This window comes from Aethalodelphis obliquidens, unplaced genomic scaffold (assembly GCF_003676395.1).
Source record: "Aethalodelphis obliquidens isolate GAN/ISIS:26980383/991018 unplaced genomic scaffold, ASM367639v1 scaffold9, whole genome shotgun sequence".
Taxonomy (NCBI): Eukaryota; Metazoa; Chordata; class Mammalia; order Artiodactyla; family Delphinidae; genus Aethalodelphis; species Aethalodelphis obliquidens.
Genome location: NW_020837953.1, coordinates 27,334,068 through 27,361,855, shown reverse-complemented (window position 1 = coordinate 27,361,855; position 27,788 = coordinate 27,334,068). Strand labels below are relative to the sequence as shown.

The 27,788-nt window shown below is 48.2% G+C and overlaps 2 protein-coding genes across 5 annotated transcripts; one reads left to right on the top strand and one right to left on the bottom strand.

Annotated features, from left to right (window-relative positions):
* On the top strand, positions 1-2,026 carry TSSK3 (testis specific serine kinase 3). The gene is made up of 2 exons (XM_027109282.1): positions 1-545; positions 1,316-2,026. The coding sequence occupies exons 1-2, from the start codon at positions 401-403 to the stop codon at positions 1,975-1,977; spliced, it is 807 nt and encodes a 268-aa protein (XP_026965083.1). The 5' UTR covers positions 1-400; the 3' UTR covers positions 1,978-2,026.
* BSDC1 (BSD domain containing 1) lies at positions 1,824-25,498 on the bottom strand. 4 transcript variants are annotated; one of them, XM_027109279.1, is made up of 11 exons: positions 25,446-25,477; positions 25,120-25,180; positions 20,229-20,345; positions 17,711-17,878; positions 16,216-16,270; positions 14,160-14,275; positions 13,669-13,737; positions 13,421-13,499; positions 11,993-12,469; positions 6,068-6,171; positions 1,824-1,930 (listed from the first exon to the last, which is right to left on the bottom strand). In XM_027109279.1, the coding sequence occupies exons 1-11, from the start codon at positions 25,454-25,456 to the stop codon at positions 1,895-1,897; spliced, it is 1,293 nt and encodes a 430-aa protein (XP_026965080.1). In that variant the 5' UTR covers positions 25,457-25,477; the 3' UTR covers positions 1,824-1,894. The 4 variants fall into 4 exon arrangements, with proteins under 4 accessions (XP_026965080.1, XP_026965081.1, XP_026965078.1 ...); XM_027109280.1 differs by lacking the exon at positions 1,824-1,930 and adding an exon at positions 2,580-4,119 and having other exon boundaries at positions 25,446-25,498; XM_027109277.1 differs by lacking the exon at positions 1,824-1,930 and having other exon boundaries at positions 5,754-6,171.
* Positions 25,499-27,788: the final 2,290 nt, after the last annotated feature.

Here is a 27,788-nt window from a genome sequence, read left to right as displayed (position 1 = left end):
GTGTCCACGGAAAGGAGCCTGGCTTCCCGGGCCGCGCGCAGACGTCCGGAGCGCCCCCCACAGGCGGGGCTGCGACTCACTACCTGGCGCGGGGGCTGAGCGCAGCGGTGACTTCACCCGTTCTGGATTTGGTGGTGGTGGTGAGGGCAGGCAGGGGGCATTGCCAATTTTGGCCAAGGGTCACACAACACCTACATCACAATTGGGCCAGAGTTTTAAAATGTCTGACCCCCCTCCCTCTCCACCACCCGCGGCTTGTGTGTCCAGACGGAGAATGTTCTAGCGCTGGGGGAGGCTACGGATGAAAAGGAGCAGGCCAAGGGCAATGGTGGAGTAGAGCTGCCTCGCAGAGGCAGCATGAGCTGAGAGGGTGATAGGAAGGAAGGAGGTGCTAGACAGCATGGAGGGCTTTCTGCTCTCCAATGGGTACCAGCTGGGCAAGACCATTGGGGAAGGGACCTACTCAAAAGTCAAAGAAGCAGTTTCCAAAAAACACCAAAGAAAAGTGGCGATTAAAATTATAGACAAGATGGGAGGGCCAGAAGGTGAGCTGGGGCCCCTTTGGAGGAAGTGAGGGCTGGCTGAGGTGGGTGGGTGCGTGCTTCCTCCAGTCAGAAGGATCATTCCCTCCTCCCCTTTAGTCTGGAACCAAGGAAAGCAAGAGAGACTGTGGCTCTGGGGTAGGTCAGTGGGGAACAGAGGGATGCTGGGAGTCCAGGAAAATCACACCCTCTAAAATCCAAGATTAAAGTGGCAGGAGGTAAAGGATCCTCAGAAGCAGAGCCGGAGCCCACAAGGCCTTTCCTATTCCAGGAGGGGAACAGAGACTGGCGAGGCCATGGCCAGGGCTAGCAGAGGGCAGGAGCTGGAGCCAACGAAGGCAGAGATGGGGAAAAGACAGGGCTCATGGAAAGAACTGTGGGTCAGGAGGCAGACGTGAGAGGAGTGGGCTCACCACGCTGTGGGCAAATCAGGCCTCGTAACTGAGATTCAATAGCCTTGTCTAAAAGTCCCTAATAGTCTAAAAGCCTAAAAGCACTTTGATATCCGTGGTCTCACAGGCTGCTCACAACAGTCCCTGAGGCTGACAGGGAGTAGTTCCTTTCAGTAATATATTAACTACAAAAACAATAGAGGTGAACATTCTTTGCAGTGTCCAAGCAGACAGACATTAAAGACTATGAAAGGGAACCAAGGCACAAGACCCAGACATGGTGGGGAGATAGGCAGACAGAAGTTGGAAGGCAGCAGACAGGAGGGAGGAGTTAGGCCCTTCTGGACTTGATGCGCCATCTCTTTTCGCTTGTTTCCGTAGAGTTTATCCAGAGATTCCTGCCTCGGGAGCTCCAGATTGTCCGTACCCTGGACCACAAGAACATCATCCGAGTGTATGAGACGCTGGAGTCTGCAGACGGGAAAATCTACCTGGTGATGGAGCTGGCTGAAGGAGGGGATGTCTTTGACTGTGTGCTGAATGGGGGGCCACTGCCCGAGAGCCGGGCCAAGGCCCTCTTCCATCAGATGGTCGAGGCCATCCGCTACTGCCATGGCTGTGGTGTGGCTCACCGGGACCTCAAGTGCGAGAACGCTTTGTTGCAGGGCTTCAACCTGAAGCTGACAGACTTTGGCTTCGCCAAGGTGTTGCCCAAATCATGCCGGGAGCTGAGCCAGACCTTCTGCGGCAGCACAGCCTATGCCGCCCCAGAGGTACTTCAGGGTATTCCCCACGATAGCAAGAAGGGTGACGTCTGGAGCATGGGCGTGGTCCTGTACGTCATGCTCTGTGCCAGCCTACCTTTTGATGACACAGACATCCCCAAGATGCTGTGGCAGCAGCAGAAGAGGGTGTCCTTCCCCACTCATCTGGGCATCTCGGCTGAATGCCAGGACTTGCTCAAGCGGCTCCTGGAACCAGACATGATCCTCCGGCCTTCAATCGAAGAAGTCAGTTGGCATCCATGGCTAGCAAGCACTTGATAAAAGCAATGGCAAGTCCTCCCCAGTAAAGTAGGGGGAGAAAGCAAACCCAAAAACCCACTTCTAAAATGGTGATATATATTTTACACTTTGTTTACTTATCCTAAAACTTACCTACACCCTCTCCAGCCTTACTTCTCTTTCCCTTTAAAGATCTTCATGGAACCAGAGGGCCTCATTCAGACTTCCCTTTTATTACAGCTGACAAGTGATTTTCATACAGGTGTTTAACTAAAGTTAATTAAAAACAGACCCCAGAATCATACACATACAGGCGGAGGAGAGGAGAAAAATGACCAAGAGCAACTGGAACCACTGTTGTTGCAACTTCCTTTCCAAATAAAAGCAGAAGCGTTGGGAATGCAGTAACGGCCTCTTGACTCCTTGTCTTGGTGAGAGGCCTGTTGGGGGCCCTGTCCCTTTCTCATCCCAAAGGCCAAGGTGAGCCTGGGATGAGGACAAGGGACTTCCTCAGAACCCAGGCTACCTCCCATCCTAACCCCCAGGCTCCAAGCAGGAAGGCACCCTGCACATAGTGTGTTTTCTGCCCTGGCTCTGGGGCAGCTGCCGTAGGGTTCAAGAACAGAGCCCCAGACACCTTCCAGCTTCTGTTGAATCTCTTTAATAGCTGTTAACGGCAAGTCTGGAAAAGGTTCAGGACAAAGTTCTTTTTTCTTTCTTTTTTAATTACAAAACTAACAGCTGTTAGAGTCTTTTTTTTTTCCTTTTTTCTTTTCCCGGCTACAAAATACTCTGGGGAGATACATTATAATTTAAAATATATAATATTGCACAAACAACCAAAAGGTTAATTAAACTAAAGAAATAATTACAAAGAGAAAAACCCCATCCCATCAAAAAAAGATTCAGCATTCTCTCCATCCCACCCCCTCATTGAAGGTTTGAAGTGGAAGTGACCACCACTCTCTTAGCGCCCCTGACCACAATCACTTTAAATCATTGGTGAACACACCAGATTATATACAAGAATCACCAGAGCAGCATCGTGAAGCACCAGGGTCTCCAGGGATTCCTGCAGCCCCTCATCCCCCCAAGAGAGGTGCAGCTTTTACCAGAGTGGGGGGTGAGAGCCACAAGGATTGGATCTGCCTTCAGGAAGAAGAGCTTTTGCAGAAACCTGATGACAGTCTCAAGAAGCTCACCCCCAGCATATCCCTTCAAGATGCAGAAGGGGTGAGGCGGAGAAGTTGGGCTTACCAGAGTTGTAAGTACTCAGCTTTGATCACTGCTCTGTACCGCTGGTAGCTGGCTTGTGTCCTACGCTACAGGGGAGTCGAGGTGGGTAGCTGGTTGGACAAGGTATCCCGCCAGGCAACACACAGAAGGGCCTGAAGTGGCCCCCTCCCTTCTTGGGGAGGGGAAGAAGAGCAAGAGCACTCTTGCAGGTGGCACAGCTGGGCTAAGGACTCGGGTGCATCTGACATGAAGAAGCCTTGGGAAAGGCGTTGGGGACATACCAGCCTGGACTGGGTAAAAGGAGGGAGTTTGGTCTCTAGATTCTGAACCACAAGGAACCTTTCCAGGAATGGAAGATGCCTGGGAGGGGGAGATTCCTAAGAGAGGCAAATTTCCCAGAAATGAATGCCTCTTACCCGCTGGGACAGGAACCAAAATGTGTTCACCATCCCTGTCTAGCCAAGGGCAGGTGGCATGGCCTTCTTTGCCTGCTTATGGGTGACAGAGTGTGTTTTCTCGGCATCCTCCAAGAGACTGGTAGCTTGGCCTCTGCCTACACAGGCAGATGGGCTAGGGCTATCCATTGGGACTTCCCAGCAAGAGTCCCCAGGAACAGTGGTGTTCAGCAGAGAAATGTAGGCTCTTCTGGTGAGGGGGGTAGGTTTCCTCCCCCTCGGGTCATCCTATGATTGGCACAAGTCAGAGTTCCTGGTTTGGATTTAGCAAGCCCCTTCCCAGATGTGAGCAGAGGGCCAAAGGGCCAACAAGGAACAACCCAGAATCTGCCTAGAGCTCTGGCTGACAGAGGCCATTTGGGGGACATTCTTAGTCAGTGTCTTCCAGGGCCGGGCGGAGACGAGCGAGGGAGGTGGGAAGTGCTGTGGGTAGGGGAGCGGCTTGCTCTGGCTCCCCTCATTCCCAGTCCTCCCACTCTACATCTTCCAGCTGCAAAGGGAGGGGATAATGGAGAGCACAAACACGTATTACTCCTCTGAGTCAAGCTGAGACCCAAGCTCCCCGGCTGCCTCCAATTCGGGACAGCCCTCCCCGCAGCCCCAGCCCCAACTCCCCCAGGCCATACCCGGCCTCCTCTCAGAGCGAACCACTTGCTTCAAGGAATGTCTGGGGAGCAGAGCTGCCCTCTGCCCAAGCGGTGGGCCTGCTGTTCTGATGGTTCCAGACTCAAAGGAAATGCTTCTACCAACCAACACTGGACACCACAAGGGGACGCCCTGACTACAAGAAGCCCGTCAGTCAATCCCTGAAGGAGAACTTGCCTCCTGCGGAGCAGGTAAGAATATGGCCCTGAGAGGCAGGGAACTTTACAGTGGTGCTGTGATCAGAAGCAAGCGTGGCACTGGACTACAGGTGCTCGCAGGGCTTTCACTAGGGGCTCCAGCACCCTAATACCCAGCTGAAGTCTCCCCAGGCAACTGTCTCTTGGCCTCTCTTCATATCAGCAGATCCCCTGATATAAATAATTCTGTTCAGATATATTGTATGTCGGGGTTTTTTTGTGTTTTTTTTTTTTTTTTTGCAGTACGCGGGCCTCTTGCTGTTGTGGCCTCTCCTGTTGTGGAGCACAGGCTCCGGACGCGCAGGCTCAGCAGCCATGGCTCACGGGCCTAGCTGCTCCACGGCATGTGGGATCTTCCCGGACCGGGGCACGAACCCGTGTCCCCTGCATCGGCAGGTGGACTCTCAACCACTGCGCCACCAGGGAAGCCCTGTATGTCGGGTTTTAAAGAGGGCTGCAAAGACACCAAAGCCATGAAGGCCACGTGGCATAAGAGGTGCCATGGGCCTTCTCTACCCCGGGTATAGTGAGGTCACAGGTGTAAAATACTCTTGTGTAGGTCACTACCTCCCTCTGGGCTTCAGTCTCTCAGCATGAAAAACAAGGCCCTTCCCATTCTCTCTACTCTGTTCACCTCTTTATAGCAGGTTCCTGAGCTACATGTTGGAAGGAATCATGGGGTTCTTGTGTGACAGTGGATATAACACTGACTTGAATCAGATGTGTGGGCTGGAGCCTCAGTCCTGTCCCTTATTAGCTATGAGAGACTTTTGCCCAGCCTCTCATTCAAAACGACCATCCTTGATTCTGAGAGCAAGTGAAGAATAAGAATAATAGGCCTCTGAGCTTATGACTGTTTTGTGGTGGTTTCAGGAACGTCTATTAGTGCGCCCATGTCCCCAGGCACTATGCCTAAGGTGTGCACATGCATCATCTACCACAGCATATGAAATTATAATGATCAGTGCCATGTTTTAGATGGGGAAACAGAGGCTCAGGTTAAGTGATCACATCGTCTTTTGTCTCCAAGGCCAGAAATCTGCTCAGGTCCCACACCTGGCGACCATGAGTCAAAAGGTCTGGGGCAGGGTTTGGCATCTGTATTTTTTATTTATTTTTATTTTTTTTTTTGCGGTACGCGGGCCTCTCACCGCTGTGGCCTCTCCCGTTGTGGAGCACAGGCTCCGGACGCGCAGGCTCAGCGGCCATGGCTCACGGGCCCAGCCGCTCCGCGGCATGTGGGATCTTCCCAGACCAGGGCATGAACCCGTGTCCCCTGCATCAGCAGGCAGACTCTCAACCACTGCGCCACCAGGGAAGCCCTGGCATCTGTATTTTTTAGTAGTTCCTCAGGTGATTCTGATAGGAGCTAAGGTCAAGAACTCCCCCATCCATCCCCCTGGAACTGAGGGGAAGCGGACCCTGCTAATGACTACTGTTCAGGGCCTGAGTGGGAGGCCCTAGCTTCCTTCCCGCAGCCTGCCACCTCAGATAGGAGTGGGATCCACCTTGCAGGGACAGTCGGGCTTGGCAGGGAGAGTCCTCAGACCCGGAATCATTGTGCTTGCCTCCCTGTGGCCAACCAGGCCGACTCACCTCACCGGAAGCATCCACTTTCGAAAGTGCCATCTGCACTTCTTCTTCAGTCATGTCCAAGTCAAAGTCCTTCTCCCAGTCCTCACTGATGTCTGTGCTTGAGCCTGGAACCATGATCCATAGTGTGAGAGACAGGAAGGGGTATGTGAAGAGGTTGTAGCTGGGGGTGATGGAACTCTTTAGAAAGGCCTGACAAATACACACCAAACGTCTTTACATTCTGCTTTCTCTGGCTCAGTGATCCCACTTTTAGGAATCTATTTTAAGGAAAAATCCTGGATTCAGTAAAAAAATTTAACCAAAAGGATGTTCACTGTAGTGCTGTTACAGTGATGAAAACTTAAAAAACTACCTGAAAGTTCACTGATAGGGAATTACAAAAATAAATGGTATAGTCATATGATGGAACATTATGTGGCTTTTAAAGGTTAGGCTATAAAACATTTATATACATGGCAAAATAGTCTTAAACTATTAAGTGAGAAAAAGCAAGTTACTGAATAGTGGAGAAGTACTGTGGTCCAGAAGCTCCCTAGGGGCCATGGAAATCTTCCAGAAGAAATAAACAATGAACCTCTTCCTCCTCAATCACTCCCTTCTACCTACACTGATCCTGCTACTCCTGAAACACACCAGGCACATTCCCACCTAGGGCCTTTGCAAGGACTGTTCCCTGTACCTGGAACTCTTCCTCAGATACCCACAGGCCAACTCACTCGCTTCCTTCACACCTTTACTCAAATCTCACCATCTAAACGTGGCCTACCCAGACTGTCCTATCTTCAGTTGCACCCTGACCCCTCACTCTGCTCTGGTTGTTCTTTTTTCTATTGTATTTACCACTTTCTAGTGTATTACATAATCAGATTCACTATGCTTACTGTCTAATAGTAGAGGAGCTGGAATGTGAGCTCCCGAGGACGGGGATCTTCTGTTTTCTTATGTATTCCAAGTGACTAGAACAAATAGTTTGTACTCAGTAAATATTCGTGGACTCTTTCTCTAAATCAGGGGTTGGCAAACTATGGCCTGTGGACCAAATCCAGCCTCCTGTCTGCTTTTGGAAATAAAATTTTGGAACACAGCCATGGCCACTTGTTGACATATTGTCTATGACTGCTTTCATGCTGAAACGACAGAGCTGGGGCAGGAACTGTATGTCCCCAAAAGCCTAAAATATTTGTGACCTGGCTCTGTGCAGAAAACATTTACTCCTCCCTGTTCTAGGTAATTCTGATGCCTGCTAAGGTTTGACAACTACTGCTCCAAACATTCATATTTGGGTATGCTTTCTTACAGGCAATATAAAAAAAATGTACATGTGAAAGTTATTAGTAAGAAGAAAACTACAAAAATAGTTCCTGTAAAAAAAGAGTATATGCAGTATGATTCCATTAAAAAAATACACTCACAGATGCATGCACACATACAGAGAGAATGAGCAAAACACCCACAAGAATACTAACAATAATTATCACTAGGTGATGAGGTCATGGGGTAATATATTTTTTTAAATGAACACATATTACTTTGTAATCATTTTTTTTAAAAAGCACCTTTAAAAAGAGTAAGCTCTAAAAAAAAAAAAAAAAAAAAAGAGTAAGCTCTGATCCCCCAATGGCACCACCTGTAAATACCTTGTTTCTTCCTGTCCAGCTTGTTCCTCACCATGCACCCAGGCTCTGAGACCTCCCCAAGCCTGGCCTCCGCATTCCTTATTCGGGTTCTTGCACTGTTCTCTAGTCACCCAGCTAGCCCTAAGTGGTGTGGTAACAGCAGGGTCTCTGGAGCCAAGCAAACCTGGGTGGAACCCTAACTCTTTTATCTATTGTGTAGTCTTGGGCAAGTTATTCTGGGCTTCAGTTTATTTATAAAATAAGGATAAAACCACCCTCTTTGCAAAGAACCACTGGAGGAGCTTATTAGAATGCAGATTCCTGTCTTCCCATCCCCCCTCATTTAGATTCAGCAGGTGTAGGTGGTGACCCAGAATTCTGCATTATAAACAGGTACCTAGATGATTCTGTATAGACCTTGGCCTGCAGTTGAGATACAACAGTGTTAAAATTAGCAGTATCATGTAAAGTGCCTGTAACATATATACACAGTGGATATTTAACAAATGGAGCTGTTAAAGGCCTGGTCCCAGAGTTAAGTAATTTTACACATGGTCCCACACCCAGTCAGGGGCAGATCTGCAACCAAGACCCAGTTCTTCTGACTCCACATCTAAGGCTCCCTGTGCTTTCAGGACACTCTTGGTGGCTTGCGTCTGGCTCCCTGTCAGTGCAGGCTTCCTGTGGGTTAGAAGCTGGACTCCCGGCTGATCTCTCCCTCCAGAGCTGTGGCTGTGGTCATGACAGCTTTTCCTAACCCCAGGTTGCCCTCTAGGGATTTGAAACTCTCCTCTTCAGGCTTAAATGCTAGGGCAGACCCTTTGGGGTAAAAAAGAAAGCATCAGCTAACATTTTTGGAGCACTTTACACCCACCCTCTGGGATAGGTATTAACAGTCCCAATTTACAGGTGAGGAAACAAAGGCTCTGAGTGGCAGAGATGTGAATCTGGACTTTCTCTGCCACCTGCTTCCTCCCACCACCCTGTCCTGTCACACAATGAGAATACTAAGCTCTCCTTTACACTGTGCATGTGGCAGAGAACTGATCTATGCAACAACAATTTAAGATTTCATGATGAAGTTTTACTGTTTTCTTTTGTTTGTAAGAAAGGGGAGTTTTCAGGTGATTATTAACCTCATGGTGCTGTCACTCACAGCTCATTTTATTCTGTTTAATTGGCTCTTTGCTTCTCCAGAGAAGAAATGGAAGCAAAAGCCACTCCCAGGTCAGTCAGTAGTGAAGTGGGGCTTTAAGCCCAGAGCTCCTTCCAGTCTGCAGGCCACAGGGCCTGCCCTAATCTCCCCTCTCTGCTCCCTGCTGAGGGAGCCTGAGCAGGGTAAGTCTAGTCTCCTTGCTCAAATGGATCTCGGCACAATATACAGGTGGGAAGCAGCTCTGCAATGACAGGCATCACCCTGGAACCTTAGAGGTCCCTGTGGCAGGGCCACCTCCAGAGACTGCTGTATCCAGAGACCAAGCCTCCCTCATGTCATCTGGACAAAGAGGGAGGAGTCACTCTGCCTCCAGGCCTCTTTTAAGATTCTTCCTCCCTTTACTCTGTCCCTACTGTCCCACTCTAGTCTAAGACCCAGGCTTCCCCCCATTAAGTGACTACAACTACTTCTGGTGGGTCTCCTGCACTGAATCCCCCGGCCCTCCTTTTGCGAATCCCCCAGTGCATTAGAGGAAGTATAGCGCACTGTTAAGAGCTTATGCTGCATCTTCCCCATAATCTCATTTCTTCCAGTCTCTACCCACCATTCCTTTTTTCTCATCACTCTCTCCAATAGCCCAATTCCCAATGGAAACAATAATTCTTTAACCTTCCAACTGTTTCACTGTTATTCCCTCCCTTACCCAGCTCAGATTCCATGAACCATCATTCTGATCACTTCTTGCATACACTTGGACTCTTGTCTTTTTGAGTTCACCTGGGTAAACCTGAACCCTGATTAAGTCCAACTCCCCATCTGCTCTGTGCCTGCACCTGAGCAACTGAATGTGGCTGGACAAAAGTACTACTGTGCTGACTGGTGTCTCTTAAAATTCACGACCATTATCTCAAATGGACCCTTCGTACCATCCACCCAGCAACCACACAACACATATTGGGTCCATCACCTACTCTTCACTCTCCTAAAGGCAATGTCACACTTTTCTAAATACCTACTGGATGGGTGATTGAGCTCAGTTTCCTACCAGTAAAAAAAAAAAAAAAAAAAAGGGAAAATCTCACAGATCTCAGGATTTTTGTGAGGATTGAGTGATATGCATATCAAGTGCTTAGCACAGAGCTATACAGACATATGGAAAGTGCTCAGAGAATGGTACGTCTTATTATCTGCATCATCTCCCCAAAGCAGGGCTCTACCCAAATTTCTTCCCTAACTGAGGACCTATCAGGAAATAATTACCCCCAACTTACAGAGGAGAAAATGGAGGCTTAGAGAAGATCAGTACCTTTTCTGAAGTCACATGGCTTATGAGCAAAGTTGGGATTTGAACCCAGAACTGTCTGAACTCCAGAGCCTGAGCCCTTAGCCTCTATATGTAAAGCTTTTAGTACAGGTTGGGCATATAAGCAGCATGCCCTGCTGCTTTGTGGCACCAAGTCCAACTTTCTGAATTCGGCTTAAGATTTTAAGTTCTTGTTCCTCCCTCTCCTGGGAACAATACAGAAACGTGGGCTTTGGTCACCCGCTTCAATGTGCCCCATGTCCCCAATGCACGATCTGACATGTGGGGGACTTTGCAGGCCCCCTCAGCTTGGACTACCGCTCCCTGCGCACCTGCTGCAAACTCTCCAACTCTCCTATACAATGCCTGTCTCCTTGGTGAAACACCTGCTGATGCGCAGAGGTTCCTTCTTTCTCTGAACTCCTCCTGTACCAAGCCTGTCTCATACTGCTTCGTGCCTCATCATAGACTGCAGCCTTTACCCCTCCTCAGTGTCTTATAAAGAGTGGGTAGGAGCTCAATGGATGACCTCACTGAATCAGAGTCAGACAGAAAACACTGTGTTGGAAACTGGAAATCAGCCTGTTTCCCCATCCACTGCAGTAAGCCAGTCCCTCACTGCCAGTAGGCCAGTGCTCACCTGCTGGGCAAGCTTTGTGGCCAACTGGTGCTGAGTGTTGGCAGACAGGATGCCTGCGTGTGAGGAGCTGAGGGGAGGTCTTGCTGACAATTGGCTATCTCTGGAGAGGTATTTTGGATGTGGCAAAACAAGCTGACACCAGAGCCATCACTGTCCTTTAATTGCAGGAGTTAGAGAGAGGTCCCCCCCTTGACATAAAGTCAAAGTGTCTACAGTCTAAAATTTCATTATGCAGATAAGAAACTAAAGCTCTATTACTTAAGCTGGGTCACTGCAAGTTCATGAGTGTTCATTTTATTCTTCTTTAAGCTGTACATGTAAGTTTTGTTTATATATTTTATAATAATAACAATTAACACAGGCCTAGGGAAGCTAACTGACTTTCCTGAGGTCATCCATGGAAGAAGACCCTTGACAGCAATCAATGTCACAGGAGTTCCCACCCCAAAGTTGAACTGTTCAAAAGGATAGAAACTGACACAGTGTGGTAGTTAAGGGCATGGGTTTCAGGTCAGACAGAGCTGGGTCTGAATCTGGGCTTGCTACTTCCTGGCCGTGTGAATTTGAGCAAGTTACTTAACATCTCTGAGGCTCACTTTCTTCATCTGTAAAATGAGGACAGTTATATGGAGTTGTGAGTTGTAAACTGGAAATTAACAAGCTCCCCTGGTAACTGAGAAATTAAATGCAATATTACATCCTTAACACATGATTTGACATAAACCTTATTTTGTTGAATCTAAAACTCCAACAACTGTAAGATGCATCCTAATTTCAGAGAATAAATGCATCTTGGAATTGATGGAATAGGGTATAATAAATACTACAGTAGCTGTCATCATAATATAGTAGCTGTCATCATCAGTAGCACAAATGAAGGCCATCTGCTCCTAGGATCCTCACATGGGACAAGAAGACAAGTCTGCCTTGTGAGGTGGCAACTCTCACCTGCCCTGCCCGCACACGCTCCCTGGGCTTTGGCCTTGGCTTACCTTTTTTTTTTTTTTTTGCGGTACGCGGGCCTCTCACTGTTGTAGCCTCTCCAATTGCGGAGCACAGGCTCTGGACGCACAGGCTCAGCGGCCATGGCTCACGGGCCCAGCCGCTCCGCGGCATGTGGGATCTTCCCAGACTGGGGCACGAACCCGTGTCCCCTGCATCGGCAGGCGGACTCTCAACCACTGCGCCACCAGGGAAGCCCATGGCTTACCTTTTTTTCCATTGGAGGGTGTAGACTTCCCGCTGTCTGAATTCAGCTCAAACACCCGTAAGTCTGTGAGTACCTCCTCCCTGAGAGTCTCTACTCTGGCTGGAGGCCGGGGCTCTGGACCGCTGGGGCGGCCAGCAGGGGTGTGGGGCTTGGACTGAGCTAGGGGTGGGGGTTCAGTCTCGCCCACATCCACAGCCAGGTCCTGTTCCTCCAAAGATGCCTCTAGAAGCTTTTGGGACAGGTCCTTGGGCAGCACTGGTGCCTCAGATGCTGGGGTGGGTTTGGCAATCTGTGTCACGAGGGAGATGCTCTCACTGCTCTCCGATGGAGTCACCTCTGTTGGAGCCTCAACCGGGGTCACCAGATTCTCTTCACAGGGACTCCGGGGGCCAGGTCCTCCTTCAAGGGATGTGGAAGTTTTGGCCACAGGAACCTTGGCCTCTTTTGGAGATGTGGGTGAAATGCCCACAAGCTCCTCTGTCAAGAGAGAAAGGTAGGGAAAGAGAGTGATGTACCCTGGTTAGCCCCAAGACAACCTTGGAGCTCTCTGAAAACAGACCTCAGGTTCCCACCAAAGTTTGCTCTAACCAAAACTAATGGGTGCCAGTTTCCTCACCTCCCTCTCCATCACAATTCTTCTGCAGATAATCCCTGTTGGTCAAACTCTCTCCCACCCTTGAGGCATAGCACATGCCTGGTGGGCACTCAGCTTCTAGCAGTGCAGTTCAAGATAATATTATAGCTTAGAAAGCCAAGACTTTAAAGTCAGTCAGTTTGAGGTTCAGGTTGGGCTCTGCTATATCCCACGTGCATGATCTTGGGCGAGACACTTAACTCTTCTTTAACCTATCTGCCTCATTTGCAAAAGAGGGATAATGAAGTTGTGGTAAGGACCATACATGTAAAGCTTTTAGTACAGGTTGGGCATATAATATAAGCACTTAGTAACTGTGTTAACATACCATGCAGGTGGCTCCCACACACTGTCCTAAGCTGAGCTACCAGGTAGAGGAAGCTCAGCTCTGTCCCTAAGCCAGCAGTTCCCAAGTCTGGCTGGTCATTAACATTACCAGTGGAGCTTGTTAAAAATACAAGTTTGGCCACACGTCCATAGAGTCTTATTTAGAAGTGGAAGAAGGGAATCTGGAATTTCAATAAGCATCCCCTACTCTTAAGTACTGGTCCATGGGCTAGCAGGGAAACCTGCTTCAAGTGACACATGTGATTTCTGTACCTAAACCTGGGATCCACCAGCTTTGGTAAACAACCCCTTGTTAGCTCAGTGTATCCTTGGCATGAGCAAACACCATATTCATTCCCTCCTCTTCCCTGGGGTGCCATGTCCCTCCAGGCTTCAGAGAGAATGGCCCAGACAGTCTCCCACAGGCAGGACTTGGTACTTTCTCATCACCTCTCAATACCTCTTACCTTCTTCCTCCTCCCAGCCAGGCTCTTCAGAGATGCTCTGTTCTGCACGCTGCTTCAGGGCATCCCTCCGGGCCTGCTCCTGAATGTGGGGGAGTAGATGGCCAGGAGCAGTCAGGGAACCCTCTTTCCCAGACTCTGGTCCTGACCCCAGAACTCTTGGCACCCTCTGTCCCCTTCTTCCCTCAACAAAATCCAGCCCCCTTCCCTCATGGCTGAGTGGAGGACCTTCCCTGGTTAGGCCAGCATACCTGCTCTAGTTGATGGACTTTATAGAAATACCGCTGCCAGAATTCTGAATGGGAAACAGCTGCAGGCACCTGGAGGGAGGGGACAGTGGAGATGAGACTTTGGGAGTGGTTATGTGGGGGTCTATGTTCCCAGCCTCATCAGCCAGCTCCCAGCCACTCTGGATATCAGATGGGATAAGTGGCTGAGTAGTGATTCTTAGAGCACTTCCACTCCCCAGACCCACCTTCCTGGCCCAGCTTGGCCAAGGAGGGAGAAAAGAACTCCCACCAGGCTTTGCCGGCCCTTCCATTTCTCACCATGATTGCCAGAAGCCTGGCAAATTAGTTTCCCCCATGTGGATTCTTGGCTCAGGAGCTGGCTGGTTTGGCTCCTCAGGGCCTCCTGCTGCTCTCTAGGCCAGAGGACTCCACAATGACTCTGGACATGTCCCTCCCACCTCCCCACACCTCAGGCCGGGAGTTGGTTGAGGTCCTGCCGGCTAGGCCCTCACCATCTTGGTGTAGAGGGCCCGGATGGAGGGGCTGCCTACAAGGAGCTCTGAGATCTCCCCCTTCTTCTCCTCCAAGCAGAACTGGGAAAGCCAGGTGTCAAACAACTCCAGGGGCCCTGCAGAGGGACAGACACTGATGGTCAGTTCCGTGGGTCTGGAGAAAGAACACTGGGCCTAGAGAAATCACACCTAAGCCTGGACATGGACAATGAGGAAAACTTAAGGTTTTTCCAAAGCCATATGGCCCAAGGTGGGGGGTCAGGCAGGGTGAAGGGGTGGGTAAGCTTGATATCAGGGCATGGCCCCTAAGTGATCACTGGGAGGGGCTGCAGTCTCCACTCTCTCCCATGCCTGCCTGCTTTTTATCCCACTGCACTTGGCTACTGAATCCTCTCCTCTCTGAAACAGCTATTCTCAGGTTACCACCAGTGACCCTATGTTGCCAAATCCAGTGGCAGATTCTCTGTCCTCCTCCTCATGTGACCATCCTACAGTTTCTGCCCTGGGAGCCACTACCTTCCTCTTGAAGCCCTCTTCTCTCCTGGCTTCTCACTCTTTGTATATTTCCTCCCACTTCTCTCGTTGTTCCATCTGAGTCTTCAGTGGGCTCCTCTTTTTCCTTTCCTTATCTCTTCTCGTTTTCCATTTTCCCCCAAGATAACCTCCACTAAACCATGAGTTTCAACCTCTTCCTCCCACTGACAATTCTTCAGTGTGTCTTTGCAGCTCAGGCTGCCTTTCTGGGCTCCAGATCCAGAGGTCCAGGTGCCTGGACACATCCACCTGCACATATGCTGCAAATACAACGTGTGCTCATTTTCTTCCCCCGCCCACCTGTCCTACCCACTCATCCACTGGAGAGCTGGAGGCCCTCCCAGACTCCTCCCTTATGGAGTCACTCTGGATTCCACTTCCTCAGCGTCTCTTATACATGCATACCTTCCTCCTCATTCCACCCGCCCCTTCCCTGGTTCCGGCTTTACCTCTGACATGAAGATTCCTATCAAGCCTCCTAACTGGTCTTCCCATCTTCCGTCTCTCCCTCTCTATTTCATCCTACAAAACACTGCCTGAAGGCTCTTCTATAAAATGCAAAATCTGATCACATCAGGTCTCAAAACGCTTCAACAGTTCTGTACAGGAGGGCATTTCAGGCTATGGTCCAAAGATAGGCTTCAAAGGGTTAAAGAATTCCCATATGCATATAAAATTCTGTTGAGAGAGGGCTTGTTATTTTCAACAGATTTTTAAAGGCCTTTGTGACTTAAAAAAAGGTTAAGAACCACTATCTTGAGCCTTTTAGGACAAAATTCCAACTGCTTAGTCTGGTACCCAAAGCCTTTCCAGTCTGGTGCCCCTGGCAGCTCTCACTGCCCTCATTTCCTCACATGCACCCTTTGTCTGGCCTTCCCAAATGCCTAGGTTTTTCGAGAACTTCAAATTCCTGTTGTCCTGCTTGAATACACTTCCCCCACTTCTAAAAGTAAAATTAGTTTACTTCTAATTCATCGTTAAAACCTCAATTCAGGTGTCACATGCTAGGTTTCCCAGGTTGGGTTACATGCCATCTTCTGGGATCCCACTGCTCCCCTCTTTCTGTGGAAGCAGTCAAGTCACTCTATCTCTAGTATCTTTGCTTTATTCCCTGTTTCTGTCTCCTAACAGCAGGTTCCTGGAGGTCTGGACAGGGTTGGTTGAGGGCTTGACTCATTTCTGGTGTCTGGTTCCCATCCTGGGGCTTGCTGCACAGCAGGAGCTTAGCAAACAGGCCAAAGGGAAGGCAGGCAGGGCAGCAGGGCTGGGAAGGAGCCTAAGCTGAGGATGAGGGACGAGAGGAGCAAAGCCTCTGTAGAAGGGGATGAAGACAGTCTGGGTTCAGGGAGGAAGGGGGACCATCAACCCATCCCACCAGATGTAAGGGTCAAACTAGCCCCACTCTGGTCCCTCTACACAGTGGGTGCCTGGCCACTGCTACCAGAGACAAACAGGGTGCGCAATCCAGACCCGCTTGGTCTCCCTGCCCAGCAAGCCTGCCCCCTCAGTGCTACCCCCTCACCATCTGGTTCATTGCAGTAGGTTGCTGGGTCTGACTGCAGGCTATAAAGGCGAGCCTAAAAAAAACAGAGAACAGAAATTCTGGGGTGATGGGGATAGACAGCAACCCCTCTCTGCCGATCAACCACAACCAGCTTCTCCCCTGTTGGCTACCATACCCACAGGGCACCTGGCAATTAACACTGTGGGCTATGGAGTGGAGTACTGGGCTAGGAGTCCAAAACTGGGGCTCCTAGAAAAATGGTCTTTCACCCAGTATTCCACCCCTGGAAACTAAGAAAATAAAGGGTAAGGAGGCTATAAAATTATATGTATAAAATGGTTTTGAATTATGTGAGATATGAAAAATGTTAGTGCAAGTATATTAATAAAGTGCAAAATTTACTGGCAAATTTTGAAATATTTAACTCCCTCAAATTAAAACAATTCATCAAGAATTTCTTAATTTCATAGCCAGTCTGCCATTGTGTTCTGCAATCTGTGTTCCCATTAGGGCCACAGGAGTGGCAAACTTTAGCTGGTAAACGGAAAGCCCGTCCTTCCTTCCTCATTATTGCAGGAAGCATGGGCTGGCTGTATCACAACTTCAGCAAGCGATTTTGGTGATTCACTGTTATAATTTAAAATCCTATAATTAAAAAATTTTCACAATCCACTTAAATGTGTACTAAGTGGTGGTGCTAATACTAGTGCTGAAAAACATGCTTGAAAAATCATGTTTGGAATTGAAATTCAATGTGGTAAAATGCTATGAAGAAGACCAAACTGCTGTGACACCACACTGTGAATCTGGGAGAAAACGCTCCACAAAATATAAGAAGTAATGGTGATAAAGCAGAAACTAACACACCATTGTAAAGCAATTATACCCCAATAAAGATGTTAAAAAAAAAAAAAAAAAGAAGTAATGGTGAGAAGATAAAATGCAATAGAAATATACTACCATTCTTGTTGATTTAATTGCTTTGAAGATATCCACCCCCTGTACATTTATTCCTATTGGAAATTAGTCTTAAATAACACAAATGTGGAGATCATGCCCATAAAGATGCTGTCCAGAGCATTCCTTATTATGGATGAAAGCTGAAAGGAATCCAAATGTGCAGCACTAAGGAAATGACTGAATAAATTATGCTATATACGCTTGCAAGAATTTAAAGACATTAAAAATGATGGTGATTAGGAAAGATGCTAATAGTTAATTGCAAATTTTTAAGTGGGTTACAAAATTGCATGTATAAAGTGCTTTTTCTGTTAAAAAGAAAAACCCCAAACTATCTTTACCAGTGTTTGCAAGCAGAAAGAAATGGAAGGTTATACACCAACGAAGAATCAGTGGTTCTCTTTTAGTGATGGGATTACGGGTTTAGAAACTATTATCTTCTTGCTTATTGGTATTCTCCAATTTAATTATATACATGTATTTATTTTTTATGAACATGTACTGCTTTGTGAGCTCAGGTTAGAAGCTAGAGCCCAGTGCCGCTAGTGAATACCTTGGTGCCATCATAGGGCTCAGCCGTGCCAGAGGGTGTGCCCATCAGGGTGATGACATCGCAGTCAATGGTTTTGTCTGGTGAGGGTGCAAAGGTGTCGGAGATCACCCCTAGGAAGTCAGACAGCCCTTTCTTCATTTTTTCCGTTGCTCCCGAGGAGCCTTCAGTCTGCAGAGAGAAGCCAACAGAGGAAGCAAGTGGCCCAGGAGCAGGCTGCAAACTGGGGTACAGGGTATGGAGGTATGAAGCATCAGGGGTCAAAGTGTACTGTGTGTGGGGACCAGGGAAATGCTCACGACCTTTCACCCCCATCTCTGGGGCTGGAGAAGGAGAGAGGGGCAGCCAGAGTCCCCATCCCCCAGATGGGGGTGCGGAACAGGGCCACAGTAGGCCTGTGTAGGTCAGAGCAGAGCTCCTTGACTGGCTGTTTCAACAAAATTTCAAGGTCGACCAGGCTGATCACAAATTGACAGGGGAGGATCCATGCCACAGACATTCAGTGGGGAAGAGGACTTATGGGTAGAGTGATGGAAACGGTACTAGCTTTGGGGTCAGTCTTGGATCTGAATCCCAGCTCTACTACTTTTTGGTTATGAGACCTAAACCCTCTCAGAGTCTGTTTACTTATCTGTAAAATGCAGATAAATATACTTCCTTCAGGGGGGTACTGTGGAGATTAAAAGAGATAAGGTGTGTACAATGCCCAGCACATGGCAAACATTTAATAACTAGCAGTACTGTAATATTACAATCTCATCATCATCATTGCTCAGGAAGTATTTTGTATGAAAGGTTGAGGACATATGGGTAGGATGAGAACAAACAGCCTTGTGTAGAGGCAAACCTGGGACCAGCTGAGGGCCAATGTATGGACCTCCTAGAAGAGGCAAGTGGGGCACCAATCTTGAGCCACACTGGTCAGAATGCCCTTGAGCAAGAAGGGATGGGATGGGACTTTCCTGGTGGCGCAGTGGTTAAGAATCTGCCTGCCAATGCAGGGGACACCGGTTCGATCCCTGGTCCAGGAAGATCCCACATGCTGCAGAGCAACTAAGCCCGTGAGCCACAACTACTGAGCCTGCGTGCCACAACTACTGAAGCCCGCATGCCTAGAGCCCGTGCTCTGCAACAAGAGAAGCCACTGCAATGAGAAGCCCATGCACTGCAATGAAGAGTAGCCTCCACTCGCTGCAACTAGAGAAACCCACATGCAGCAACGAAGACCCAATGCAGCCATAAATAAATAAATACATACATACATAAGAAAGAAGGGATGGGAGGCTGAGAGACAGGACCAGGCTCTGCAAACCTTGTAGAAAAGTGTCACATTTACTCCTGATTAGGCTGCCCAGGTATTTTAAACCTAGAGACTATCAATAGTGCCTGGCACATGTTGGCACAGGTATATAATCGTATTTGTTGAATGAGAAAAGGAGTAAATAAATGAAAGAAACAAGTGGCATCTCTGCTACTGGCTGGACTTGCAGCAGTTCAGCTCAATTACTAATTGTCATTCACGCTCATCAGTAGCTGTGGTTAGCAGGCAGACAGTATTTTACAAGATTCAACAAAAGAAGCTTGGCTATAAAAACTCCATAACATGTTTTCCATAACATGGCCTCTAATTACTAGGCAACTGATTCAGCTGATGATCAAAGAAACTGAAATCTGTTCCAATACTAAAGGAGAAACTGTAATACAAAACTAGTATACTATATACTTCATTGGAAATCTGAGGTTTGCAGGGATATCTTTGACCATATACAATTTTCAAGTTCCATGCTGACTTTAGAATCTAACTCCTATCTCACAAGAGAATTCCACTATACATCTCTGATTGATAAAACCAGGGCCAATAAGAATATAAGTTGGCAAAACCTTTCTGGAGAGCAGTTTTACAGTAGATATTAAAAGGTCTAAAACAACTATATTCACCCTATATCCTTTCCAATACCTTATTAGGAAAAAAATATTAAGGGGAAAGATTAAGCAATCAGCATGTTCACTGTAACTGTTTACAATACTGGAAAAAACAAACAGGAAACTAGGAACTGGTCAAATCCACATAACAGAATACCATGCCACTTATGCATGCTCTAGAACGAGGTTTGCAATGATTAAGTCAAAAACTAGGTTATGAAACATGGTGTTCATTTGATCCCAGTTTTGAAAAAGAAAGTATACATAAGGGATATACTCCTCAAATATTAACAGTAGTTAATCTCTGGGAGAGGGACTTACGGGTATCTCTAGGTCTTTCTTTTTCTTTTATTTATCTGTAGTTTCTAAATTGTCTACAATGAATGACTTTGCCGATCTGCTAAAACAATACAGAAGTGGGAAAGCTTATTATTACTTAACATATGTAGCTTGTTTGCTTGACGGACACAATTTTCAAAATGGGAGCCTATGGGAAAAAATAATCACTTAACGGTAGAAAGGTTGGGAGCTCCCACCAGGGTCCCAGGCAGGTCAGGCTATGTGGGAAAGTCACTTGGAGGGTGTAGGTGGTACTCACAGCCAGCTTCTCCTTGACCACGCTGGCAGTGGCTGCAATGGTGCAGGCTGTGTCGTGCTGCACCACCTGGGTGAACTCTGTCAGGTCCCGCTTCATGAACTCCAAGGCTTCGGAGGACTAAGGGAAGACAGAGAGGGATGACAGAGCCAGCTGGTGCCACCACCCTTTGTTCCTATTCCCTGTGCGTTAGTATCATACAGAAACATGGAAAACTCAGTGACATGGGAAGCCTGAGCTCAGAAACAATGCTTACTTGTCCCAATTCCATGACCTGGCATTACCCGACAGCAGAGAGCACAGAGGAACTTCCTGCTGCTCTGAGAACGGGGACTGAGCTCAGCCCAGACACTTATAAGCTATGTGGCCAGGAGGAACTCTCATCTAGCCCTCGGTTTTCTCCTGGGAAATTAGGGAGGTGGAAGAGATCAGTAGTTCTCATGAGCAGAATGGGGAAGGGGGCACAAGCAGTCTGAAAACAAAACAGACTTTGATGCATCACTTAGCTATGCTGTAAGTCATGACCTTTGTTTCCAATTTCAAACACAAAGAGAAGGGGGGTATGTGTGTGTGTTTAATCAAAGGAAAGTGTTTTCTATTTTTACTTTTTTTGTCACAGGGAAATTCAGTTGAAACATGAGACAGTAGGTGAAATTATTTTTGTGAAAGGTTTTATAAATACGTTGTACTGGTAACAGCAATAGTTTAGAAAGCTTTTATGAGCAATTTTTGACAACACCAGTGAAAAAGGTGTGTGATTTTTTACATTCAACAAAGGGGGTGTAAAAAGAAATACTGGATCAGATTCTCTCCTAGGCCGCCTTGGTTCCACCATTCCCCAAGGTTCTGTTCATCCATAGAGCTCCTTTGGGCAGAACTGATACTTGCTTGTCGGACCGGTCTGACTCTCACTCTGCACTCAAACCCAGTGTGAGACAGCAGGCCCTCAGCTCTTGTCTAAGTCTTACCTTGTCTTGCTTCATCCTCACCCACTCTAAGACACGTTCCCGGACTATCACTGTGCTCACCCCTTCAAGCCCTTTCATTTTACACAGGGATAATCACCTACATTTTAAAAACATGTTTTTGAATGTTCTGGCGATTTTTTCTTTGCAGAAGAGCCTGCCTAGTTTTCATCATCCTGGGAAGTCTCTCAATGGGACAATCTCATCTATCAGCCAGAGGCTTCTCTGCGAGTGGGAATGGCTCCATTTCAGATTCAGGACTCCTTAATTGGAGTAGAAGAGTCATTTATCAATTCTCTCTCCATCCACACCACCACCACCTTAGTCCAGGCCAACCTGCTCTTTCAACCAGACTCCTTTCCCAGGTTGCATCAGATACCTCTATTACCTTCTCCTCGTGACACCAGTGGGAGCTTAGTAAGTCAGAGCAGACCATGATGCCCCTGCTTTACATTCTTCAGTGATTACATGGTATCCTATGGCAAGTATAAAATCTTTACCTTCACTTACAAGGCCCATATAATCTCACCCTGGCGGACTCTCATCCCCTCCCACGATGCCCCTCACTGAGCTCCAGCTGGCCTTCCTCAAGTTTCCCAAATGTTCTACCATCTTCCCTAACTCAGGGTATCTGAACACATCATTCCCTCTCCTTGACACATAGTTCTAACTCTTCAAAACAAGCGAACAAACACAATGAACGAACCCTCTCACCTGGCTATGTTTACATGTCACTTCCTTCAGATGTAGGTTGGCTCCCCTGCTCATGGGCACCTGCACTTTCTCTTCTTTAACATTTACTGTCCTTTAGATTTATAATTACCTGTTCGTATCTATCCTCCTGGATAAACTGTGAGCTCTGTGAACATAGAGCATTTGTTTTTTGTTCACTGATGCTCTCCCAGTGTCTGACATAGAGCCTGGCATAAAGTAGGCACTCAAAAAATGTGTGCTTGTTAGACTGGTATGTACCAGGGCAATTTTAATTACATAACCATTTACATGATTATTTGATGAATGGTTGTCTCCCTCACTAGACTGTGAGCTCTTAGGGGACCTATATGAACAGACATGGTGCCAGCCCTCCAGGTCACAGTCTACTGGGGAAAATGCTCACGTAACAGTGCTGATGTGCAAGGGCAGAGCAGTGACTGGTGTATTGTGGGGAGGTTGGAAAGACTTGTTGACAGGCCTGGTCTGAGCCTTAAAGAATGAGCAGGAGTCACTAAGGCAGCCTGGGCGTGGTGGGGCCTGGGGTTTACTGAGGCCTACAAGCACTTCAGTTCTAATGAAAATAAAGGGTAACACAGAAGTGGTGAGGGATAAAGCTTGAGAGGGCAACCTTGGAGGGCCTGGTCAGCCCTGTTGGTGATGGGGAACCACCAAAGTCTGAAGCAGGTGGGACATGATGAGACTCACGTTTTTGACAGGTCACTCCAGAGACTGGCATGGACTATAGGTCCAAGAGTGACAAGATCAGAAATGGAGGAAGACCTGTCAGGAGGCTGTTGCAATAGCCCAGGAAAGGAAATAGAAGAAAATGAACAAGGACAGTGCTGGTCAGGATGAGAAGATGGGACTGGTTCAAGAAATACTAGGCAAAAAAGGTGGATTTGGTGATTAAATAGATGTTTTGACTCAGGACAAGAAAGAGTCGGGAAGAGCTACTGGCAACTAAACTAGGTGACTGGATGATTGCAGTGCTGCCAGCTGAGGAAGAAAATGCAGAAGGGGGAGTGGGTTTATAGAGAGGATGGTGACAATGATTTTGGTATGTAGTATCTGCAGTGACTGTGGGATATCTGGGACACCCGGCTAGCCAGAGCTCTCCTCAAATACTAAATCTCACAGAAAAGGATTAGGAGTCTCCCTAAAATGAAAGAGTTTGTTGAGTGAACAAAGCAATGTGTGAGGATAAGGTTCCTCAAACACCACCTTTAAAGGGCAGGCAGAGGAAGAAGAATTCGTGAAAGAGGAAGTGAAAGCCTGGAGAAGTATGTGGAGAACTGAGAGAGAATCATGCCACAAAAGCCAAGGGAGTAGAGTTTCAGGAAAGAGAGAGTGATCACTAGCGTCTAATGCAGCAGAAAGGTCCAGAAAGATAAGACCTGAAAACCACCACTGGATTTGGCAAGTGGTAGGTGAAGCTGAGTGTTTATATAGATAAGTCTATGTGTAGTGGCTTCAGGGGTGGGGAGGGAGTTAAGAGAGATCATGTTATTGACTTCAAATTTTAAAAAGTAGGAGGTGAGCTTGTCTCCTGGAAGTAAAAGAGGAAGTGGTTGGACAGAGGACTTGAGGAAGAGTTAGGTTTGGGGAAAGTTTCTGAAGGCAAGGGGAGAAGCAAATGTGAGATTGAAAAAAGTTGCTGGGGCGGGGTGGAGGGTGAGGGGCCCCAGCCCAGAGAGTTTGGGGAATCTGCAGTGGGCCAAAGAGCATCGTGGCTTTCCCTACTAGTGTCCGTGGGCAAGCAAGCACACACACACACCCAGAGGAATGAAGGGGCAGAGGGAAGCAGATCACAGCACCAAGGGCTGTATTTTCTGGGGCAATATATGCTATTGGGTGCAAGAGAATTGGGGGTGCTGGGAATTGAGTGGTCCAGACGGAGCCAGCATAGGGAGGGAAGGAAGCAAGGCCAGGAAAGCACTGAAAGACCAAGAACAAAATGGAAGGAAAAATGGACTGCAGGTATTTAAGAGGTTTCCCCGCGGCTCTCAGTACTTAATAATAAAAATAAGTACTTATTTAGTACTTACTGTATGCTAGATATTGTTCTTAGTGCTTTACATATATTATCATTTAATCCTCACAACAATCCTAGCAGGTAGGTATTATTAGTATTCCCACTTTACAGATGAGGAACTGAGGCTTTGAGAGGTTAAATATCTTGCCTAGGTTCATATAAGAATAGGAAATTTAAGTTTTCTCTTTCCAAATGGGGAACTGTCAAAGGCAGAAACAACACCCATTCCCCTTGCTTCAAATGAGAGAACAAAGATGGAAGGCTAACCAACTACCTATTTTTCATGAGTTATGGTAAGACCAACGTTAAGGGTAACACACAGGAGGCCCTCACAAAACATTTGCTAAATGAACATCGGACTCTCCTTCCAGTAGACTACTCAACAAAAAGCAAGCTCTTTTGGGGTCTCTCCTATTAAACCTCAGCTTGAAATCCTCTGAGTCTTCATCAACCACATAAACAGCTCAGGTCACTCTCAGATTTTGCTGGGCTGTAGTGATGTTACACTACAAATGCTCCCAGAATAGAGGATTGATTTAACTGAAGCCAGAAGCCTCTTGGAGTCTGCCCTGAAGCAGGACTCACCCCAGCTGCTTGAGCTAAACAGTAATTAACTTTTTCCAGAATTCAGTTGCGTTGGTTTTGACGAACTAGCATGGACTGAAACAGCAACACACAATGGCATTGCCCACCGGCAGAGCCAAGCCTCACTCGGGCCACAGGGATTGCTGTTTCCCCACTAGACTGTGAGTTTTGGGAGGTCCAGGATTGCACCTGCTTGGCTAACGTCGGTATCCTCAGGACCACAGAGTCAGACAGTGCTGGCTGTGGCATATACTCTAATATTTGAATGACTAGAGGAGGTTTCTATCGCTAGAATCCTTTTTCTTCAAGGCCGAGATCAAATGTTCTCTCTTCTACGAAGTTGTGAATTTCCCAAGCGGAAATAAACCGCTCCTTCCCACGGATTCCTACCACAGGGTCGCTGCAGGCTTTAAGACCGTATTTATTTCACTGTAGCTAGAGTCACACTGGTCTGAGTTGGGGTCTGTCTTTCCGTAGGGCCCAAGTCGGCCTCATCCCTGAGGCCCGGAGCCCACACGGGTCCGGCGGGACGGCTCGGACCAGGCTGCAGTGAGGCGGCGCGGGGCCCTGCCGTAGGAAGGGCGCCGGCCCGGCTTACCTTCTCCTTGACTGCCTGGTAGCTCTGCTGCAGCCAGCTCCGCCACCATCCCACGTCCTCCCTGTGGAAGACAGACACATCTGGCGGCCCCCCAGCGCGACTCTCGCCCGCTCAAGAATCGGGTCTCAGTTCCCTCCTCAGATGTGGCCCGCGGGCCGAGACTTCGCAGGCCGCTTCCCCACCCCCTCATGCTGAGACTCCACCCCGCCCTTTCAGCTCCGTCCAGGCCCGCGCTAGCCTCCTGTTCCCTGCGGGGACCCTGGCCCAGCACCCCAACCCTGGGAGAATTCAGGGCCCAACGCCCGAGAAGTGGATGACTGGCTCACCCTTCCGCCATCTTGCCCGCATGACATCACCACTATTTACTGACCTTTGACCTCCGACACGACACCGCCCCCTCAAGCACCGCCCCCGAGCGCGCGGCCCAATCCTCGCGCCGACACCGCCCTCAGCCCAATCTCCACCCCGCTCCCTCATTAGGCTCCGCCTCCTTGAGCTAGGTCCAGTCTCGGTCCAGAGTTCGGACTTAAAACTCGGCTCTTGGGAGACGCAAGAGGGAAGAGAGATGGGAACATATGTATGTGTATAACTGATTCACTTTGTTATAAAGCAGAAACTAACACACCATTGTAAAGCAATTATACCCCAATAAAGATGTTAAAAAATAAAAAATAAAAAAAACATAAAACTCGACTCCTGAGCGTTCGGTCCAATCCTCACCCAGCACTGTCTTCAGGCCCCACCCCAAGTGTTAGCCCCACCCCCACCAACTTCGAACCTCTCTCGGTAGCCACAGACATCCGATATGGTGGCCGCTTTGGGTCAAGATCAGCCCTGCGACTGGGGTCTCGGATTGCTGGAAGTAGAGGGGAGGAAGGGAACGAGTCGGCTTGGAGCTCGAATGTCTGCGTCCCTGAGCGCAGGGCTAGGACCGCCTCCCTTTATGAAACCCGCCACGTAGCAGCTGCCTGGCGTCTCTTCGGGCTAATTCAGCAAGCGCAGTCTGCGGAGCTCTGGGCCGGGGTTTGGAGGTGTGTGGAGGAAAATTCAGAGGTGACTTCGATGCAGCCTCTGCGGGGGGCTCTCAGGAAATGGGGGAGACACATTTAGTTACCTCAGCCCTTGGCGACCTAACTCAAAACAACGTGAGCTGGATGTGGTCTGGAGGAATCCTGAGACAGTCTGGAGGAGGGGGATTGAGTGTGTGTGTGTGTGTGTGTGTGTGTGTGTGTGTGAGAGAGAGAGAGAGAGAGAGAGAGAGAGGGAGGGAGAGAGAGAGGGAGAGAGAGAGAGAGAGAGGGAGAGAGAGAGAGACACGGAGGGAGAGACAGAGAGAGAGAGGCAGAGATTTTCCGGAGGAGGCCTCCCCTGCTCTTACTGCCTCATCTGCTACCAGCCTGCATCTGCGCCCTCATACTTTGGCCTAGATCCCATTGTCTCTCTCTCTTTTTTTAGTTTTTATTGGAGTACAGTTGATTTACAACGTTATGTTAGTTTCTGCTGTACAGCAAAGTGACTCAGTTGTACATACATACATATCCAGTCTTTTTTAGATTCTTTTCCCATATAGGTCATTACAGGGTATTGAGAAGCATTTCTTGTGCTCTACAGTAGGTCTTTATTAGTTATCTATCATCACTTGTCTATGGGTGTAGCTTTAGTAATTCTCCCCCCCCCCCCCCCCGTCATTTTGTTTTCCCTCTTTCCAGGATTTTTTCTTTCTTTTTTTTTTAATAAATTTATTTATTTATTTTTGGCTGTGTTGGGTCTTTGTTGCTGTGCATGGGCTTTCTCTAGTTGTGGCGAGCAGGAGCTACTCTTCATTGTGGTGCTCAGCCTTCTCACTGCGGTGGCTTCTCTTGTTGCGGAGCATGGGCTCTAGGTGCGTGGGCTTCAGTAGTTGTGGCTCGCGGGCTCTAAAGCACAGGCTCACGGGGCTCAGTTGCTCCACGGCATGTGGGATCTTCCCGGACCAGGGCTCGAACCCATGTCCCCTGTATTGGCAGGCGGATCCTTAACCACTGTGTCACCAGGGAAGCCTGGTGATTTCAGGATTATTTCTGTCATCATGCATGCTATTATTTCTCGCATCTTAATAGCAAGCAAACAAAAACTAACCCTCTCTTAATCTGTCACTATTTCCCTACGCCCCTTTACAGCAAAACTCCTGAAACAATTCCCTATACTCGCTGTCTCCATTCTTTCTTGACCCCACTTCACTGAGGTTTTTGCCTCCCCACGGTCCTTTGAATCACTTTTGGTAGGATTCCAAGAGCAATGGCCAGTTTGCAATTCTTTTTTTTTTTCTTTCTGGCTGCAGTGTCTGGCTTGTGGGGATCTTAGTTCCCCAAGCAGGGATTGAACTCAGGCCCTCGCAGTGAGAACTTGAAGTCTTAACCACTGGACCGCTAGGGAATTCCCTGCAGTTCTTATCTTACGTGAACCATCAGTATCTTATTTAACACAATTGATCACTTTCCTTCTCCTTCACACATTTTCTTCACATGGCTTCCAGGACATCTTGCTCTTCTGACTTTCCTTCTACCTCACTGGCATCTCCTTCTCAGTGTTCTTTGCTGTTTTCTTTTCACACCCACTTCTTGTCGCTGGAATGTCCTAGGGCTCAGCCCTTGACCCTCTCCTTTTCGATGTCTGTAATCATTCCCCAG

Excerpts from the sequence above, each read along its gene's own strand:
- TSSK3 (XM_027109282.1), top strand. The coding sequence starts at position 401 with ATGGAGGGCTTTCTGCTCTCCAATGGGTACCAGCTGGGCAAGACCATT. Across the intron at positions 546-1,315 it reads CAAGATGGGAGGGCCAGAAG|AGTTTATCCAGAGATTCCTG; the intron begins GTGAGCTGGGGC and ends TTGTTTCCGTAG.
- BSDC1 (XM_027109277.1), bottom strand. Across the intron at positions 16,271-17,710 it reads AGCCCTATGATGGCACCAAG|GCTCGCCTTTATAGCCTGCA; the intron begins GTATTCACTAGC and ends TGTTTTTTTTAG. Across the intron at positions 14,276-16,215 it reads CTACTGCAATGAACCAGATG|GGCCCCTGGAGTTGTTTGAC; the intron begins GTGAGGGGGTAG and ends GTCCCTCTGCAG.